The sequence below is a fragment of the Neopsephotus bourkii genome, unplaced genomic scaffold, assembly GCF_033783945.1.
Source record: "Neopsephotus bourkii isolate Nb327-2 ecotype Australia unplaced genomic scaffold, CSIRO-AGI_Nbou_v1 NB_1624, whole genome shotgun sequence".
NCBI classification, from domain to species: Eukaryota; Metazoa; Chordata; class Aves; order Psittaciformes; family Psittacidae; genus Neopsephotus; species Neopsephotus bourkii.
Genome location: NW_026902099.1, coordinates 1,619,340 through 1,638,110, shown reverse-complemented (window position 1 = coordinate 1,638,110; position 18,771 = coordinate 1,619,340). Strand labels below are relative to the sequence as shown.

General features: G+C 37.2%; 1 protein-coding gene across 6 annotated transcripts in view; it reads right to left on the bottom strand.

Moving 5' to 3' along the window:
- Positions 1-10,569: 10,569 nt before the first annotated feature.
- The window catches only part of TAFA5 (TAFA chemokine like family member 5), a 436,737-nt gene continuing 428,535 nt past the window's right edge, over positions 10,570-18,771 (bottom strand). For 3 of the 6 annotated variants that reach the window (XR_009728385.1, XR_009728387.1, XR_009728388.1), the window contains 2 exons: positions 13,205-13,297; positions 10,570-11,824 (listed from right to left, as the gene is read on the bottom strand). Coding sequence is in view for 2 of the 6 variants with exons in the window: in XM_061372896.1 (XP_061228880.1) it covers positions 11,766-11,824 (59 nt within the window). In the remaining 4 variants the exon portion in view is untranslated. The remainder of the gene's footprint in view (positions 11,825-13,204; positions 13,298-18,771) is intronic. The other 3 variants (XR_009728386.1, XM_061372895.1, XM_061372896.1) reach the window with 1 other exon arrangement.

The window sequence follows — 18,771 nt, the reverse complement described above, 5'->3', positions numbered from 1 at the left end:
TGCTCAAATAAGACACAATGCACATATACAGTATGTATACATGTATAAAATATATATTCAAGATAAAATTATTTAATTAATAAAATATTTAAGGTAAAGTTGTACCTTGCCCATGCTCAGATAACACCACAGTGTCTCCTTATTAATGAGCCATTTCCACATAATTTTAACCCAGGAAAGGAGTTCTAATCAGGGACTTGAAATTGGAAAGAGTAGCGGTCTTTCAGTTCATATGACACATGTGTAATATCTTGTCACATTTTCAAGTACCAGAAAGGTCAAGTTATCTCCTTACATAAGGGTATTTTGCTGTTCTCAATTGCTCTGAGGTGCATTTCTTCCCTTGTACGCTTCTAACTTGCACAAATTTAAACCCTACTAATGGGATTAGAGAGCTATGATAATTCATGATAGTAGCTATAATCTCCTGTAGATTTCTGCAGAACTTCCATTAGCATTAAAGGGAGTTACCCACCAGAGGACCAAAGTCTATTAATACGAATAGCGTCTTCCACAGACAGTCTTCTAAACAGTAATTTGGGCATCCTAAAGCTCTCTAGTCATCCAGGAGAAATTACTCTGATGTCAACAATTTAGCAGAGGAGAATCATCCGTTCCTGTATAAGCACTCATAAGAGACTCTCAAGCAATGCCTTTTTCTTGTTTTGGTTAGTGCAAATATCTTCCATTCTTGAGCCTATTAACTTGTAACAATAGAAATAATAGGAGCTGAGACAGGTGTAGAAAGTTTAATTCTCTTCTTGAGAGCTTCAAATTCAAAAGGGGAGTTAAAAAAAAATCATGATAGAAAGGGCATTAAAATTCATGAATGCCACTATAATATAATTTTGATCCGCACAGTTTTTCAGGGATTGTTGTCAGCTTCTATTCCACCGTTAGCCATCATTAACAGAAAATATGACAGATACACTAATGAAATCGATTTGGTCATGTTATCAATTTAATTCAAAAATGTAACCCCATTTTATTACCATGTAAGTTATAAATGCTTGTAGGCTAATGTCATCTGTCACTGTAAGAGTTCTCTGCTGGACTTCTTAATAACTAAGTGTAGGTTTATTTTATTTTTTACATTTTAAATTAATTACTTCACTACAAGAGTAAGCATGCTGGTTTAGCTCATGGTAGCACTGAAATATTGGCCAATGCACTCTAGTAAGGGAAACCTTTCGATGAAATGAATACAGCAATACACTATTGCCTTGCAACCTGATAAGTGCTACAGCTGAGCAATAGATTACTGTGCAGCATATATTGCCTGCAGCTGACTCATTGCCTAAGGAATGAATACATTCCTAATGCCCCCAGAACTGGTGCCTTTTGTTGAAGTTTTTGAAGGTAAAATTAAAGCAGTGTGTTCCTCAGACACATGCCTCTCTCATTATTATTAGAAGGCTCTGCAACATTTTCCTTCTTGTAGGTGGCAATAATTTTTAGGAGCACTTACCAGCTGTGGAAAACACGGCATGGCTTTTATGTTGTATTTTGAAAAATAACAGATAAAGCTAAACATCATTATGACAGGTGACACCAGGTGGCATTATTAGGCACAGATTTCTGAATTATTTCAGAGAGCGAGTAAATGTCTAAACTTGAGAGAGCTCTCAACTCTGAACATGATCTTAGGTATAATCTTAACAAATACAATGAGAAGCAACAGCTGTTTTCTTTCCATTTTTACCTCTGTTCTTCAAAAAGTACTGATGGATCCAAGTAATTGCCATAAAAGCTGATTGCCTTGTTTCCAAACCCATGATATCTTTACAGGTAAGTAGAAAGCCAGCAAGTTTTATTTTGCGTATACCTGGACTTCATACTCCTAATTCTCCACAAGACAATGAAAGAATAATACGAGACTCTACAAAAGCATAATTTTCCTTTTTAACAAGAGAGAGATGCTGAAGAATTTCTCCATTCCTGTTCTTCTCAGAAAGGCAGCCGAAATGCAGTAATTTCAGATTATGCATCCTATCTATAATCCCCTCAGAGAACCAACCGTGGGGCACACTTAGCTATCTGGCATAGAGTGCACAGCTAGTGGCAATGTCACAAGCTGAGCTTTTAGTTTGCACTGCACTCCCTCCTGACAAAGCCACACTAGTAGTTAAATCAGGCTGAACATCCTTAAAATAATTCATTTAGAACTATCCACAGTTGTTGCAGTGAGTATGTCTGCACAGCACTACAGGCTGCAACCATTCCTGATCCATTGCCTGGCCTGTTGCTGTGGCTCCCAAGTGGGAGACAAAGATGACGAAAAGAAGCTTGCTGAGTGCCTCAAACTGCCTAAAGACTGCACGCACCATCAAAATAATATGAACTGACCTTGCCATGGTGCCACGTACATTCCTTCAAGTAAGCAGAGTAAGATCTAGCAGGGCTTTCAGCTTGTAGCATTAAATTTTTTTAACCCATGAAGAACAAGGCATTTCTGAAGTAGAGGAAACTCTAATCTGAGGGGTACAATTAAAATAACAAAGATTTCAGAATAGCTTTCCTCTATGACTTGCTGTATTTAACTCTCAGTTTATAAAGTTTCCATGTATTCCTGGGTTGGAAGAAGCTCTACAGCAACATACATAGGTTCTAGAAAAGTCTTGTTTTCAAAACATACAAGGTGTGGACATCTGCTCCTCTCAGGAAATTCCTGTGTCTCTTAACATCCATGCCCTTTGTGTTCATCTGTGCGACTCTTCATTGCATTTTGTATTCCCAAACTTTCTCTGTCCCTCCATGGTAACATTTGAAACAGAGTGAAGCAACCAGGACAAAGGAAGCAAGCAGCCTCCTCTCTTCCCTTTAATATACATCCAGTATGCTAAATGTAATCTGAAATTAAATTCTTCAGCCATCTCAGAAACACTCACAAGGTCTACTTAGCAATAAAGTGAATATTTTGGAAGAGATCTACCAAAAAGTAGTCAATTTACTAGCAATGACCTTCCAAAAGAGAATATGTTGGTGTTTGAAATGATCTAGAAAAGAAAGGGACTCAGGCTATCTTTGGCTTATTCTGATTCCACCTCTGCTAGAATCTATTACTAAGAGTTTCTCCACTTGTGGCTTAACTTAATGAATTTTATTCTTTTTCACCAAAACATATATAGCTGATCACACTGAGAAGCAGTTTAACTCATCTGGATTTCTGCATGGCTCACTGCAATTGTGGGCATAAGGGAACTAAAACTGTGCATCAGGAATGACTTTCCATTGTGAAGCAGCTTGTTCACAAGCCAGAGGTTTATGGAACAATATAATCCAAAGGAAATTTCACATCATCACAGTTGAAAGGCAACACTCAGTCACACTCAAGCATCAGTAGCCAGTGTGTCCAAAATAGCAGATGCTGCTGGCTGTTGCAATAGGAGAACAGGAAATGGACATTTATCTTTGGTTCTGCTATGCCAAAAACTTTAAGGTATGGTTGTAGTTACTCGTAATTCCTCAAACACTAGAATACCTTTACAGTCAAAAGAAATCAGTATGTGATTTTTCAGATTCCTGAAGGCCTTATATCTGTGGGATTAACTGAGGACTAAACAGTCAGTAAGACTTGGCATCACTTTTGTATCAATGAATTTCCAAATGATCTCATTTCCTTGTTTATTTGAAACCGGTATTTCCTATTTGAATCTGGTGTCTCCAAAGATCCCACCTTACCTCCAGACCACATAACTGGCAGGATAACTTGGTTCTGCTCCTGCATTTAGGTGCCTGTATAGGAGCTTTTCCTGAGGGAGTTATGGAGACATTTACCATCATGAACAACAACCCCAGTATTATACCTGTTCAATTAAACTGAGGAAAATTCATGTGCTTGCAAAAGTTTTTAATATTATTTCTAAGAAGTAACAATCAAGAAGTCCTTCCTTTGAGAATTCCAGCAGTCTTTCATACGTGTTCCTTCTCCGGATTTTCCATTACTTACCCAGACACTGGAGGCTACTACATTCACCTGGGGTTACAGTTTTCTGCCCACAGATCAGCTGAATAAGGAAAAACAGTGAGAATAATGCCCTTAAATGCTATTCATATCCCTTGTCCTTTCATGTTTCACTTGACTTGTTGTAGAGTTAGTTGATTAATCCATCAGCAAAGCCTCTGTCTTCAGACCTTTAAATAGATTTATTCCTGCCACAAATTTCAGTTGTTGTGAGGCAAAGCTTTCTACTCTTCCCACATTTGTCCTGCTGTCTCGAGTCTCCATGGAGTAAGGAGTACCTGGAACATAGTAATGAGTACTCTGTATTGTCTGCATTCCTTTTTCATAATAGAGAAAATGGGCTCAAGTTTTCTTTTCTTTTTGGAGCCTGACATGTAGTGTCTGTAGTGAAAACCAAGTCCTAGATGGCTTCATTGAGGAAGAATTGCAACTTGTGCCACATTAAACATAGTTTTCTTCAAGCCTCGCTATTTATTTTTTTGGTTGTTAATAGCATATTGAACAGGCTAATATGCACTAAAGTTGTAGTCTGTGTTGAATTTCTGTTCTGGAGGCTGCTTAGATACATTTGCGTAGAATAGAATCATAGAATCATAGAATAGTTAGGGTTGGAAAGGACCTTAAGATCATCAGGTTACAACCCCCCCTGCCATGGGCAGGGACACCTCGCTCTAAAAGTAGAAGTGACTTGAGAGTGTGTACAGAAGCAACCCAAATTTGTTTTCATCTATCAATGTGGATATGTGCTGAATATACAGAAGTAAATACATTACCCTACATACAGGAGTTAATATATTACCATTGCATTTGCATTAGTCACATGATGGAAGGTCCCTCTTTACTGCCACTGGGGTTCTGTGAGCTCCTGTTTTGTACAATGCTTTGGTACATTAACAACTGGCTCAGGTTGCTACTGCCAGCCTGTTGTTGTTACCACCTTCACAACTTGGTAAGTAATTTCGAATGACAGCTGATGTCAACATTTCCTGCCATTATAGTCTCTGCCTTAAGTGGCTGACGGTAGTTTTATGCCCATGTAAGAACTGATGCTAAACAGCCTGTCTCTCCTGGAGTGTATTGCAGTGTACATAGGATTCTTCCTATGTAGTGAAGAGAGACGCTTTACTTGCTCATGGCTCATGAGGATTTAGTCCACTGATGAAGGTAGTGCTCAGGATCCTTGGCTGATGTAAATTAGCTCTCTGAAACATGAGCTCTCAATGTAAGGAACATGCTTACATTCCTCCTTTGATTACATCAGATCCTATACTCATAACAAAGACAGCTTTTATGCTTTTGCTAGTAAACTTTTTCCCAGTTGTTTTGACAGTTTTTTGCAGAACTTTTCTTTTTTCCCTTTATTAGTGTTTTTTTTTTTTTTTTTGTTTGGGGATTTTTGGGGGGTTTGTTTTTTGTTTTTTGGTGTTATTTTTTTCATTTTAGGTGTTTTTACATTAACAGCCTTTAATTTTTTTTCTTACTTCAGCTGTTTTTTGCATGTTATTTGACAATACTTTTCAAAGAGTTGCTTTTTGATTGCAAGCTAATCAACCTTTTCATTCACCCAGGTAATTTTGGATCAGTGCAGCATGGTAGTGGTTTAACATCTCTTTCACTAGCTTAAAACTGGCAGCATCGAGCCTAGAAAATACTGGTTACGGTCTGTCCAAGCCAGCTGTGAAAGACATCAGTGCCACTAGCACCTTGTGCCTTGTGACTACAGATATGTGTCCTAGGGGTCCTCCAATGGCTTGTCTGAAAGGCATAACCAGTACAGGTTTATCATACGAAATCAATTACTAAAGGCACTGAGAAGCTTCAAACCAACATTATTACCGCTCTCAAGAGCAGAATGAAACAAATCTGTCCCTTTTTCACATATAGAATCATAGAATAGTTAGGGTTGGAAAGGACCTTATGATCATCAAGTTCCAATTCTCCTGCCATGGGCAGGGACACCTCACACTAAACTATGTCAGTCAAGGCTCTGTCTAACCTGGCCTTGAACACCACCAGGGATGGAGCGTTTACAACTTCATTGGGCAACCCATTCCAGTGCCTCACCACCCTCAAAGTAAAGAACTTCCTCCTTATATCCTTTCTAAACTTCCCCTGTTTAAGTTTGAACCTATTACCCCTTGTCCTATCACTACAGTCCCTAATGAAGAGTCCATCCCCAGCATCCCTATAGCCCCCTTCAGGTACTGGAAGGCTGCTATGAGGTCTCCACGCAGCCTTCTCTTCTGAAGGCTAAACAGCCCCAACTTTCTCAGCCTATCTTCATACAGGAGGTGCTCCAGTCCCCTGATCATCCTCATGGCCCTCCTCTGGACTTGTTCCAACAGTTCCATGTCCTTTTTATGCTGAGGACACTGGAACTGTGCACAGTACTCCAGGTGAGATCTCACAAGAGCAGAGTTTTACGTATCTGAGGCCACAATGACTTTATCTGAAAGACAAATGATATATTGAAACTCCCAATTTCCAGTTTTCCTTTTCTTTTTTCTTTTGGTAATATTTTGTCGCCCATTTTGTCTCTGCAGATCTTCATATGCCTCCCATGTCTTTGCTAATGTGTGTGATTTACTGATACTAACAAACCATGCAACCTTAGTGTTCATATTTTATTCATAGTCAAGAGCTTTACAGGAACTTGTGTCAATCCTCCCACAGAATGGCTCACTATTAGTCACCCTCTACTCTGCTTTATTGTAATTTACTTCCAATTTTCTCTTATTTTTTAGTTTATTTTTAATCAGTGACAGACTTACCTTTTATATATTACCCATGGATCTCAAACTTTAAAGATGCCATATGATCAGTAAAAGTCTTATCTCTGCAGTTAGAACACTTGCTTTCTTATTTCCCTGCTTCAAATTTTATTCCTTTTGGCTCCCCTACTGCTTACTGAACACTAAAAATTGCTTAATAAGTACTAAATACTCTGAAATGAAAAATCTTAAGTTTTCTCTGGGCTTGTTTCTTTTCAGTTTCCTTCTTGGCTTCTTTCCCTTATTCAAGCCCCAACTTGAAATCAGATGACCCTTTATGATTTTCACCACAAAAGTGGCAAACAATTTTCATTTGCATTAATAATTTCCCTCAGAGAATCGTTACTCAATTCCAGACACAAATGTACTGCCATTATCAGGATGTCTGGGAAGCAGTATCTGCATGGTTGTAGCAGGAGGAATAAAAGTACCTGGAAATCACTTTACCCTTACCCCACCTTGAAGTTCCTTGAAAAAGAAGCTGGTCTGCAGGCTGATATAATTTATACTGACAGAGACTGGTTCTTACAGGCTTTAATGACAGTGACCTGTTGCCTGTGCTCCCTGGGAAGCAGTATGGTAGTTGGAGGGTCTTACACCTTCCAAGGGTTTTCACCACTAGAGGAATTCTCCTCTGACTAAACCTGTTCTGGCAAAGGTTGCCTTGGGAATCAGAAACTGGGGCTATTTCATGGTGGTTCTAACCCAGTCTTTACTGGGTCCATTCCAAACCTCATCGAAAATGATATTCTGTATCTTACTGATTCAATCCTCCATCTGAAACAGTTTCAAGTCTTGGAAGGTTATGTGACAGCGGCTTCCATTTTCCTGTCATCTTTCACTTTGTCCCTTTAGTGGATGGAGTGACTGCATGTGTAGACGTATGCAACACTCCATGTCAACACATTCCTGGCCTTTGGTTGCTACTCGTGTACATGTTATTATTCATATAAATTATACAAAGAAGCTTCATAGCAAATGCCACCTTCTGTATTTATTTTATTGGGAAAGATTATGTAGGTTTAGGGGTTTGTGTAATTAAAGATGGTTCTGATTTTTCCCCCTGAACAAATATTTGAATTCCTTTTTCTTTTTTTTCTAGTTTTGAGTTTCCTTTTTAATTTTTTGGCTTCTTATTTCTACCTCCAGTGTTGGCTTTTGCTTTTCTTTCCACTTGTTCAGTGGCCCAGGCAGTCAGTGATGGGATTTTCCTGTCAACCAACCGATTTACCACCTTCTAGTTCAGCTGCACCTCATAGCTATGTAGCCTCTTTAGACACAGTGTTGAGTTCTTTATTTTTTTCTGGAAACTCTAATTAGTAGTCACAATTGTGATGAATGGGCTATATCAGATAGTAAGTGCTTGGGTTAAAGATTTATGCAACAGCATGTGGGCACAGTTCTGTAAACATGTGAATGATTGAGGATGCATTTAACCTGAGCTGCTGCAGAGAAGAAATGAATTGGGGAGAAAAGAACAAAGCAAATCAAAACAAACAAACAACAAAAACCAACCCAAAGCCTAATTATGAAATCAGTGAATGATGTGTCATATTTTTTGCTGTCGTGTTAATATTTGCTTCATTTGATATCCCAGATGTTTAAAGCAGTAGTTAAATATGTCCTTGTCTTGGCTAACAGAGAAGCTTTTTACAAAAAAGATTTAAAGGTTTACTCCATTTCTAGAGGTTGTTTTTATTTCTCTATGATGTGTTTTCCATATTCTGCTTTCCCTTTCAAGTGTGTTTTCAAAAAGTTACTTGTTTGCAAGCTGAGAAACGAAGGATATTTAATAGCATTCAAATAAGACATTCCCTTCTGTGTTTCAAATTTTGCTTTGGAAGAGGCACATAAAATAATTTCAGAAACAAACATTTTTTTATACGTAACTTAGTTTTGTAAAATTATAAGTTCACAATATTCTGAAAACATTGTTCCTGAGAGAGAAACATTTCACCACTGCTCTGAGAGTAGTAATTCACAGTGACAAAGGCAGCCAGTATATTTTGTTTGTTTAAAACTGTACATTTTGGAGGAGGAGGGAAAAGTACAAAACACACTTTAAGTGCCTTGAAGTGTCTGTTGTACACAGGAGACTCAGCAACTAGAATTTGTCTCTGATGAATAATCAGAATATTTTGCCTTTGATATTTCTTGCCCAGAGTAGACCTTATGCATGATGTACATTGACTTTTTCTTGAGCATTTAAAGTACTCAGAAAACAAACACATAGGCTTGCATATTCAGAACCAAACGGAAGGTACGATTTTAGATTTAAAGATTTTCAGATTCCCTTTTCCAGGTCCTCTAGTGGGATCTGGTTTCCAGAAAATAAATGCCCTTCATCTGATGTATAACTGAGCATACCGGAATAAAAGTACCCCAGATCTGAAAAAGGGAAGGGTAAAACTTCTATTTCAAAACACAGCCCATATCCTCAATTTTCCATTCCATCACTAAGTCTTCCTCTCTGTGCCCCCTCTTTACTTATAATCTGGTGAAATTCCTTTAGTGATGTCATGCTCAGGGAACAAAGTCTCACTTATAAAAGGATTTTCTTTATTTTTCATAATTTAGCTGAACCAACACAAAACTGAATACTGTAAAGCAACAAAAATGATGTAACATCTTTAATTTTTCTGTGTTTGCTAAATAAGGCTACTATACTCCCTTTAAAATAAATCAAAACAGAGAGTTGGTAGAGTGAGGGTCTGGCTCTTGAGGTCTACATGTACAGCAAATGTATTTACCATCATTTATTGCATGACATTTTAAACCTGACGTTAGTCATTTATAGTGCATTCAGTCCATAACACTTTTCAAGTGGCTGGGCTTTAATTGCTACTTTGACACTGGTCAAAATACTAAGATTAAATAATAATTTTGTATCTATTTATTTTACTTGAAGACAAAATGATCTATAGCTCATATTTCCTGCAACCTCTGCATTAACTAATCCTCAGTATTAGAGCAGGCCTTAAAAAATGTCTTGAATCAACTTGTCATTTTTGTACCTTTCACCTATGGTCACTTGAACAATCTCTATATATTTTTCTTTAGTAGAATAGAACTAGCATAACACTAAAAGTTAATTGGAATATTAGGTAGTATACTTGAAACCATAATACATTTTCCAGGAAGAAATTAAGCTCCCTTGTTGATTGCAACATACGAATATATACCAAACTTGCATACCAAAAAGGGAACAGTTTGTTTCTCTGTTTTATCGTAATTTCCCCCTCATCTATGCTGTCTTTGCTAAATTTTCACTAATCAATAATGCTGAAAATGTGGGCTTTATAACAATGAGGTAAAACACTGAAAATGGGATCAGGGAACAGGCTTCAAACTGACTTTTACATAAAGGGGGGGCTGAGGGGGGAGAAGAGCAGGGAGAGAGAGAAAGGGAAAATAAGAGGAAGACAGGAAAGGGAAAGAAAAGAAAAAAAAAGAAAATGAAAGAAAAAAAAGAAAAGAGAAGAAAAGCAAAAAAAAAAGGAAAGGGAAAGGGAAAGGGAAAGGGAAAGGGAAAGGGAAAGGGAAAGGGAAAGGGAAAGGGAAAGGGAAAGGAAAGGAAAGGAAAGGAAAGGAAAGGAAAGGAAAGGAAAGGAAAGGAAAGGAAAGGAAAGGAAAGGAAAGGAAAGGAAAGGAAAGGAAAGGAAAGGAAAAAAAAAGAAAAAATGGAGAAAGAAAAGGGAGAAAAAAAAGAAAGAAAGCAAAAAACCTTGCTATGAAGAGCAATGAGTAAACTATTTTACACTCTATTTTTATCAGTACATAAAGACAAAAATAAAAATAAAATAAAAGAAAATAAAAAATGACTTCCAACAGTGCAATGGTTGAATGCATTTATGTAATATAAACAACATTATTCTTTGCTTTTTCTACACAGTCCTCTCTGGTCATGCTTTACATCCAGAATGTCCCAATGGAAGAAAGCAAACGATACCAGTCACTTCAGAGACAACTGAAGTAATAAAACACAACTTGACTCTGAACCACTTGTCATGACTGTCAGAGTTATCACGTTAATTGTTAAATAGGATTTTCTACAAATATACAACATATAAAAACTGTTAAATATATAACTTTAGGCTTTTCAAAATACATTTAATGATCTCTTTCAAACAAGTGTTACTTTTTGTTTTCTCTTTAATTTGCTTTCTGGTGCTAAATGGTGTTTCAGATGAGACAGGCCACAGATGACCAAACATGCTCTTTGCAAATACTGTATTATCCAACTTTAACTATCAAAAATGGAACTGTAGAAGAGGCATGTTTAACTGGTTAAAACTGAAAATGATTTTAGTACGAGAAAGTCAATCTAAGTACAGAGGAATAAAGGTGCCGTGTAGACAGTTTGTGTTCTTTTTGTCCAAGTTTTTCAAACTCAGTGCTCCATTATGTTCTCTCGAACGTGGCATTTCAAGAGTAGGTCTCTGAGTTAGTTTTTACTGCAGTTTTCCATAAAGACTTCTGCTGAACAACAACAGCTCAGCTTTGTGAAAGCTGGAATCATGTCTTTGTGGAGACCTCCTACAATTTAATGACATAACTCTGTTAACAGTAAGATTGTGTCCACTTTAAAATAGATTTTGCTCTTTGGTCTATTGTATATACTGAAAGTATAAGAAAATAAAAGCAATTCAGACAGTTTAGGGCACAAGAAGAGTTTCTCTTTTGCACCTCAGTGTCCTCCCATAGGCAAAACAGTCTTCTCTAAGGCTGACTGGGATGATACTCTTCATTGTAGCAGACTCTTCGAATTAAAACATGTAGGTAACAGCAAGTCCAGCAGTGGTGTATAACGCAGATGAAACGTTAACCATGAACTTTTTTGTATTGCTAATGCCCAAGCATATCTCTTTTTCTAGATTCCTTAGTCCCGTGATCCTTAATATGGTAGAACAAACTTTAGCTCATAATGTAGAGGAATTATGCTGTCATTCATGAGATACAGAGAAACAGACAGTTGAGTTGATGACATATAACGAATGATGATCAACAGCAGTGAAACTTGACTAAGTAGCTCACACAGAGCCTAAACCACTCCTACGAGGATTCTGTGTTGCTGCATTTGTCAGGAGACCTGTAAATCAATAAGAACAAATGAGTCAGTGACTTAAGTTAAAATCCTGGTTATCTTTGCTGTCCATTATTTTCAAATATACTGTACTGAGATTAATGAATTAACAGCTACTGAATTAGAAGATATTTATTTTTCAAAGCAAACATTTCTCCTGCGAAACAACATATGAATAAACCTATATGTTAATTTATTATAAATATTTATCACTTTAATAATTATTTCTAATAAACTCATTAATAGAAATGATAATTTACAATAACATCAATGCCACAGATCTTCTACTAAGCTCCATGCACATTCCTTTTTATAAAAATAATATCACAGAATCTTCTTTTACCTGCATTAAAGTTACATATAACAATATCTAATACACATGGCAATAAAAATGACTATTTACTTTTCATGTATGGGATATGATGAAAAATGGACGTGAAAGCCATGACCAGTTATTAAAAATGCAAGGATGCTTGTACTGGAGGCTTTTCTGCACATAAATTTCCAATGAGCAGTACAGTGCGCCTAGTTTAATCAATACTGCCCTCTAGCGATGCTATTACAAGTGCAAATTAATGTAAAAAATGTTTATTAATAGTCGATTTAATTAGAAAATTGTTTTAGTAGCACATCAATAAAAAAAAGGAAACAAAAAAAAAAAAAAAAAAAACAAAAACGAACCCAAACCCCAACAAAACCCCACAAAATAATGGAATGGGTAAAGGACTGCCTGATGAACCTGTTTAAAATAAAAATGGAATGAAAACAGAGGTTTAAAAGAGAAACAGAAACAAAGTTCACACTATTAAAGAAAACAAGAGTACTGGATGACAGCTCAAACACAAATGAGAAAGTGATGACTGATTTTATACAGCAAGAAGCCAGCTACTCATGCTCACCTAAAACAACAGTTTAGAAATGGTTTCAAAATTACACAGATATTGTACAAGACAAAATGTTTTGAGATGTATTAAGCAAGCATTATGGTTACAAAATGCGGTTTGAATGCTCAAACACTATCTTCTGCTTTGGCATTGTTCTGTCTCCAAGCAGTAAGAACTGTTTACTGATAGAAACACCATGCATAACTCCAGAAAATATTGAACAGTGAATGTGAAAGAAAAAAACAAATAATAAAATACTATTCACTTGGTTCAAGCCGTGTATTAGATTTAGTTTTTAACCTAACCCTCAGAGCATTAAATGAAAAAAATACCTGCCTCCAAATCAATTTAGTGACAGCTTGAAACATACGGATCTCTCTCTACATGTATGTGGAAAGATAGATAGATAGAAAGATAGATAGACAGACAGACATAGTTAGACAATTAATTTCCTTATAAGGCATAAAGTGTATGTCACATATTTCTGCTTTTGTCCTCTCACCTTTTCCAGGAAAAAACACCCCAGAAATCTTGCAAACAGCCTTTCCTTTTCGGACTAGTGATCAGATCTCCAAACCACATGGCCTCAGACAGGCTGAAGGCAAAAAACCTGGTTGATTATTGTGGTATATTCCCCTTTTTAAATATACGTTCAGCAAGAGAAATTAAAGTTTTGTTTCTATTAATTTTTCTGTTTCCCCTTTATACTCTTTCTTGGGGTTTCCACTACGCCCCCTATTTCTCTTCCCATTAGAAAAGAACACAGTTTTAAAGGTAGTCATATTTTTTAGCCAGCAAGACACAAAACAAAAGATTTATGGTTTATTACATTTGAAAGTAAACTACTATTGTGTTAAAAATTAGGCTGAGTTAGCTCCATCTTTCCTGAATTATGCTGGAGTGGCCTAAATCTAAAAGCAACTGCGTAAACTGCTGATGGACTGTGTGTTCAGTGTTTTCACAGTGTGCTTCTCTACCAGTATTGGTCCCAGGATGGGGAGAGAATTCAGGTACAACCACATTCATTTGCAGATACCTGCTGCTTTGTCATTTTATGGATATAAAAGCTTCCTTCCTGACTTGCTATCCCTGTCTCTACTTCACACATCCCTGCTGCGTGAATATGGTATCAACACTTTAAAAGAAGGAGAGAAGAGGGGAGACAATTATGCATTTTAAAAATGCTGAGGCAGGGCAGAGAGCAAGTTTGAAATAAAGTGATGACAGGAAGAGGAACAGATTAGAGAACAGGATGTGAATTTACAACTTTGGACAATGACAGGAGAAAATGGAATGGGGGTGGGGGGAAGAGAAGGCATAGGTTAGCTAGGGAAGTTTAAACATCATTTATTAATGAAGGCATGAAAAAGAAGTAAGGTAGGCAATAGGAACAAATGATAGAAAGGAGACAAAGGATAGAAGAGAGCATGAAGAGTCCAGAGAAGAGAAAGAAAATGTACACCTACCCTCCCACCTCCTGTTTTTTTCCATCATATTCCTCATTTTAGATAAATTAATCACTCCCCAGAAAACCAGACAGATTAAGCAAGAGAAAAGAGAGATTATCAAAATGACCACAAAAGGAACTTCTTTATTATTTATACTAAAAGTTCAAAACATAAAATAGAATCATACAATTGTTTAGGCTGGAAAAGTCCTTTCCCCAAGTGTTAACTTGAGACTGTCAAGTCCACCACTAAATCATATCCCTAGGTGCCACATCTACACATCTATGCCTCCAGGGATGAGGACTCCACAGCTTCCCTGGGCAGCCTGTTTCAGTGCTTGACAACAGTTTCATTGAAGAAATTTTTCCTAACGTCTTATCTAAACCCGCCCTTGTGCAACTTGCGTTCATTTCCTTTTGTCCTAACCCTCATAACCTGGGAGAAGAGACCAACACCCACACCACTACAACCCCCTTTCAGGTGGCTGTAGAGAGCAATAAGGTCCCACTTGAGTCTCTTTTTCACCAGACTAAAAAACCCCAGTTCCCTCAGCTGCTCCCCAGACCCTTCACCAGCTTCACTGTCCTTCTTCAGACATGATCCAGCAGCTCAACCATAAGCACCCAATTTCTCCAGGGGAATGCTGTGGGAAATAGTGTCTAAGGCTTCAGTAAAGCCTGCATAGACAACATCTATAGCCTTTCCTCTTCTACTAAAGGGGTCGCCTTGTCATAGGACAGCAGATTAATCAAGCAGGACCTGCCTTTCGTAAACAAATGCTGACTGGGCTTGATCATCAGGTTGTCCTGTACAGACTGTGTGAAGGCACTCAAGAGGATCTGCTACATAACCTTCCCCCGCACAGAGGTCGGGCTGACTGGCCTGTAGTTCCTCAGACCCTCCTTACAGCCCTTCTTGTGGATGAGTGTCACATTTGCTAACCTCCAGTCAACTGGGACTTCCATGGTTAGCCAGGACTGCTGAGAAATAATGGGAAGTGGTTTGGTTAGGCTCTCTGCCAGCTCCTTCAGTACCCTTTGTTTCTTTTTTTCCCTTCACTTAGGAAATTTGCAGCAGCATCAAATTAAAGAGAGTCCTGGTACTGATCTCTTACTACAAGATTTTCTTTTCTGTCCATTTCTACACAGGACTCATGGCAGTTCTAGGTTGCAATTAGGTAGCATTGCAGAAGTCTGTTTTTTTTTTTTACTGACTTCAATGAAGTCAGAATTTCTCCCCTGTGCTTTAGACAGCATGTTCAGTTCCTTCTCAAGGAGTCAGATGTTCTGGCTGTGTGTCTGGAGAACTCTTGAGCTTGTTCAACTTTGAGAGACTGAGTGAGAGTCTAGTACCAGAGATTAAAATATTACCATATGTTATCTGATTTTTTTTACGTGATGGAAGCCCAAGTTCCTGTGTGCTCCACAGAATTCTGTTCAAGCTGAAAAATGATTGCATATTAATAGATAATCCAAAGCATAAGAAACAATGCATTTCATATGACCACATATATCTTATTATAGTTTTTGAATGGCTTGAATATGTCCTAAGAATGTTTACACAATTGTTACATAGTCCATTTAATTCCTCATATTCTGGAGGGAGTAGAAAAAAGATGAACACCATTATCTTCAACTGTGCCCTAATGGCAAATAAAGTAATTTACTGGTTCATTCCTATGAGTCAAAGACAAAACATTATTCAGGTCACCTTGAGGAACTGGGAATATACGGTGATTTTCTGACAGGATTTCCACCAAAAGAAACCCACTCAAAACCCTCTGTCTGTCCTTCAGTGTGGTATGATTGAATTCAATGACAAAATGTTTTAATTTCTCATCACAAACCAGAAAACTGAACCAGACTTGCTATAACTGGCAAATATTTTCAGAGTTAGGACTGAGTTTCAAGTACATCTCGCCTGACCTTTTATTTTAAATGGAACCTGCATAAAAAACAACAATACCATGTCAAGCCTGGCAAAGCCTTAGCAGTTTCATCTGGTTTCCACTCTATTTTTAGAACAAAAATGAAAGTCAGAGTGAACCAAAGTCATTATTTTTGCTACAGTAGCCAAGTGCTTTTACATGATTGCCTGTTGAAGTTACATTGACACTCTATGATGACAACTCTGAACTATCTATCATGTTTCCAGCACTGATTTCTGGAAATTTTCTGTATGCCTACAGAGAAATGGGTCATATTAAAGAGATTTCAGTGTTGCCTAACAGATGAACTACTTGTCTAAAGTGTGGATTGTGGACTTTCAACTACAGTCTTAAAAATGACTCTGTGAATCTTAGGATTCTGTAAGGCACACATCAATGTAAATGGCTTTTCGTTTTGGCTTAGGGTTTTTTGTACAAAGTTAATTCACAGAGATGGATGTAGGTTGGGCCAGTCTCTGCCTCACAAACCTACTCATAAAGGAAACAGTTCCAAACCTTTTTACCAACTGATGGCAAGTCAGATAAAGCAACATGTCTTTCCCCTCTGCTTCTGCAGCTGTCTCTTCTAGGTCTCTGAATAACTGAGCATGTATAATGCAGAAAGAAAGATATAAAAGCATTAAAATGCCCAAGGAAAACCTTATGCTAACTTGCAAGATACCTCATGCTTTATGGGAATAAAAATGTAAATTTCTGGTGATGATCCAAGCAGTAGCAATGACCTGTTGTATTTATGAGAACTCTTACAGTCCCTCCTGAAAATTTATTCTGTTTTTCTCCCTTCCTCTTCCTTTCTCCATGCAAATTGAACTGTTTAGTCTTCACGAAAATACAAGTTAATCTAACTTTAAAGTGTCCGCAGCTATTAAGAATAAGATAAAGAAGCATGGATGCTCCTATACTTAGTAGTGCTGTATTCCAGAACATGCCCTTTTTTAACATCAACTATCTGGACTGGCTTTTTTTATCATTTCTACTATTCAAGTCAAGCACAGAAAGAAACATTTATTCCAACTCTGAGACTCTGCAAATGAGATTTTTTTTTTTTCAATAACAATTATTTTAATATTAATGATCTGTCCAGAATGAAAACCAAAAAGTGCCATTTCCCCTTAAATAACACTCCCAGCTCTATCTTCTCAATTTGCCCTGACCTCCTGCCAGGACTATCATTTTGATTATTCATTCCCTTTTCTATCAAAATCCTGTTTCTCTCATGCTACCTTTTTTGACCTTACAAGATCTTGGAGTGTTCTAGGTCAGATCATACACTCCTTTCTTCTGAATTGCCCGTTCCTCCATAAGCAATACTAGAAAAGGCAGTGGGACTGTTCTTATAACTAGATAACCCTTACAATGAATTAAACTGTTAGAACAAAGTGTTGTAACACAGCTGACCATGCGTCATGTAGATGACCTGTGTTTAAGAGCTCAGCCTTAGGCATATATAATAATACAAGCTTGATTTGCAGCTTCTGAACATATGCTAAGAAAAAGCAATGGAGGTGGCAGAAGAGGTGGCAGCAAGAATATCTGTGCTCAGAACATTCAAAGCTGTTGAGCACAAAGGTGATCATGGAGTAGCATTTAGAGCTGTTGTGGATCAGGCAGGTCTCATTCTGCCCCCATGAATGTTTAAAGCTAGATCCTTGAAGCAATATCGATAGAAAGAGGGTATGATGAAGAGCATCACACATTTTGCAAGGCATAACAATGAAAACCAGAGTGTCTTAATCTCTAATGTGCTGGGTAAAAGTAAACACACTTAAAACAACACTAGTGAAAGGCCTTGAGCAAGTAACCCAATTGTATCTGATTTCTCTTTGCTTTGATTAGAGGTGTACATCTAGATGAAGTTTAGCAGCAGGTAAAACTAAGAAAGGTTTGTAACTGGCACAGAATTGTAAACTTGAGAAATGACTACTTACTTTTCTCCCTCCTTTTTACTCTTCAAATAAAAGCAACTACAATATTAACACAATTGAAAGTGTGCAAGGACAGCTAGGGGCTTTCCTTAGGGTACTGAAAAAATAACCTGGATTTATTATTCCTGAGACTTTTCTCTAAGGTAGGAGAGAGTTTCAAATTAAATCAGCAATGAATCTAAGACTATTTTTATTTAAACACAGTAACTTTATGTATACTGAATTCTGAATATTCATACCTACATGCCTACATTGAAAACATATTCTTTATATGTTAAAAAGTCATAACAAAGACGTAACTGCAATTACATAAAACATTACTCAGAAAAAGTGCCTTAAATATTTGTGTACTAATAAAAATCTATCAAATATAATGATCTTACATAAAATAATGCTTGTATGCCACAAAAGACTATCTCATAAAGGCAATGATGTGAATTTTAATTATAAAGTTACTAATCTATTTAATGGAGAAAAAGGAAAGAAAACCCCCAACAACCCACATGCGTCATCACTGAAGTCCACAAACAAATGTAAACTGTTACTTTTTCTTCTCTAATTAGATAAGAAGACTGTTCAGGGATATGTGTGAGTGACATCTGATTGACAGGCAGCTGGTTGGAGCAAAATTTCACACTCACAATAGAAATTGGAACAGTGATTTCCTAGGATGGATTGTAAAAATAGTTAAACTTAGATGAATAATACATGGAAAAAGCAACATGCTTTTAGATAGAATATTCAGGAT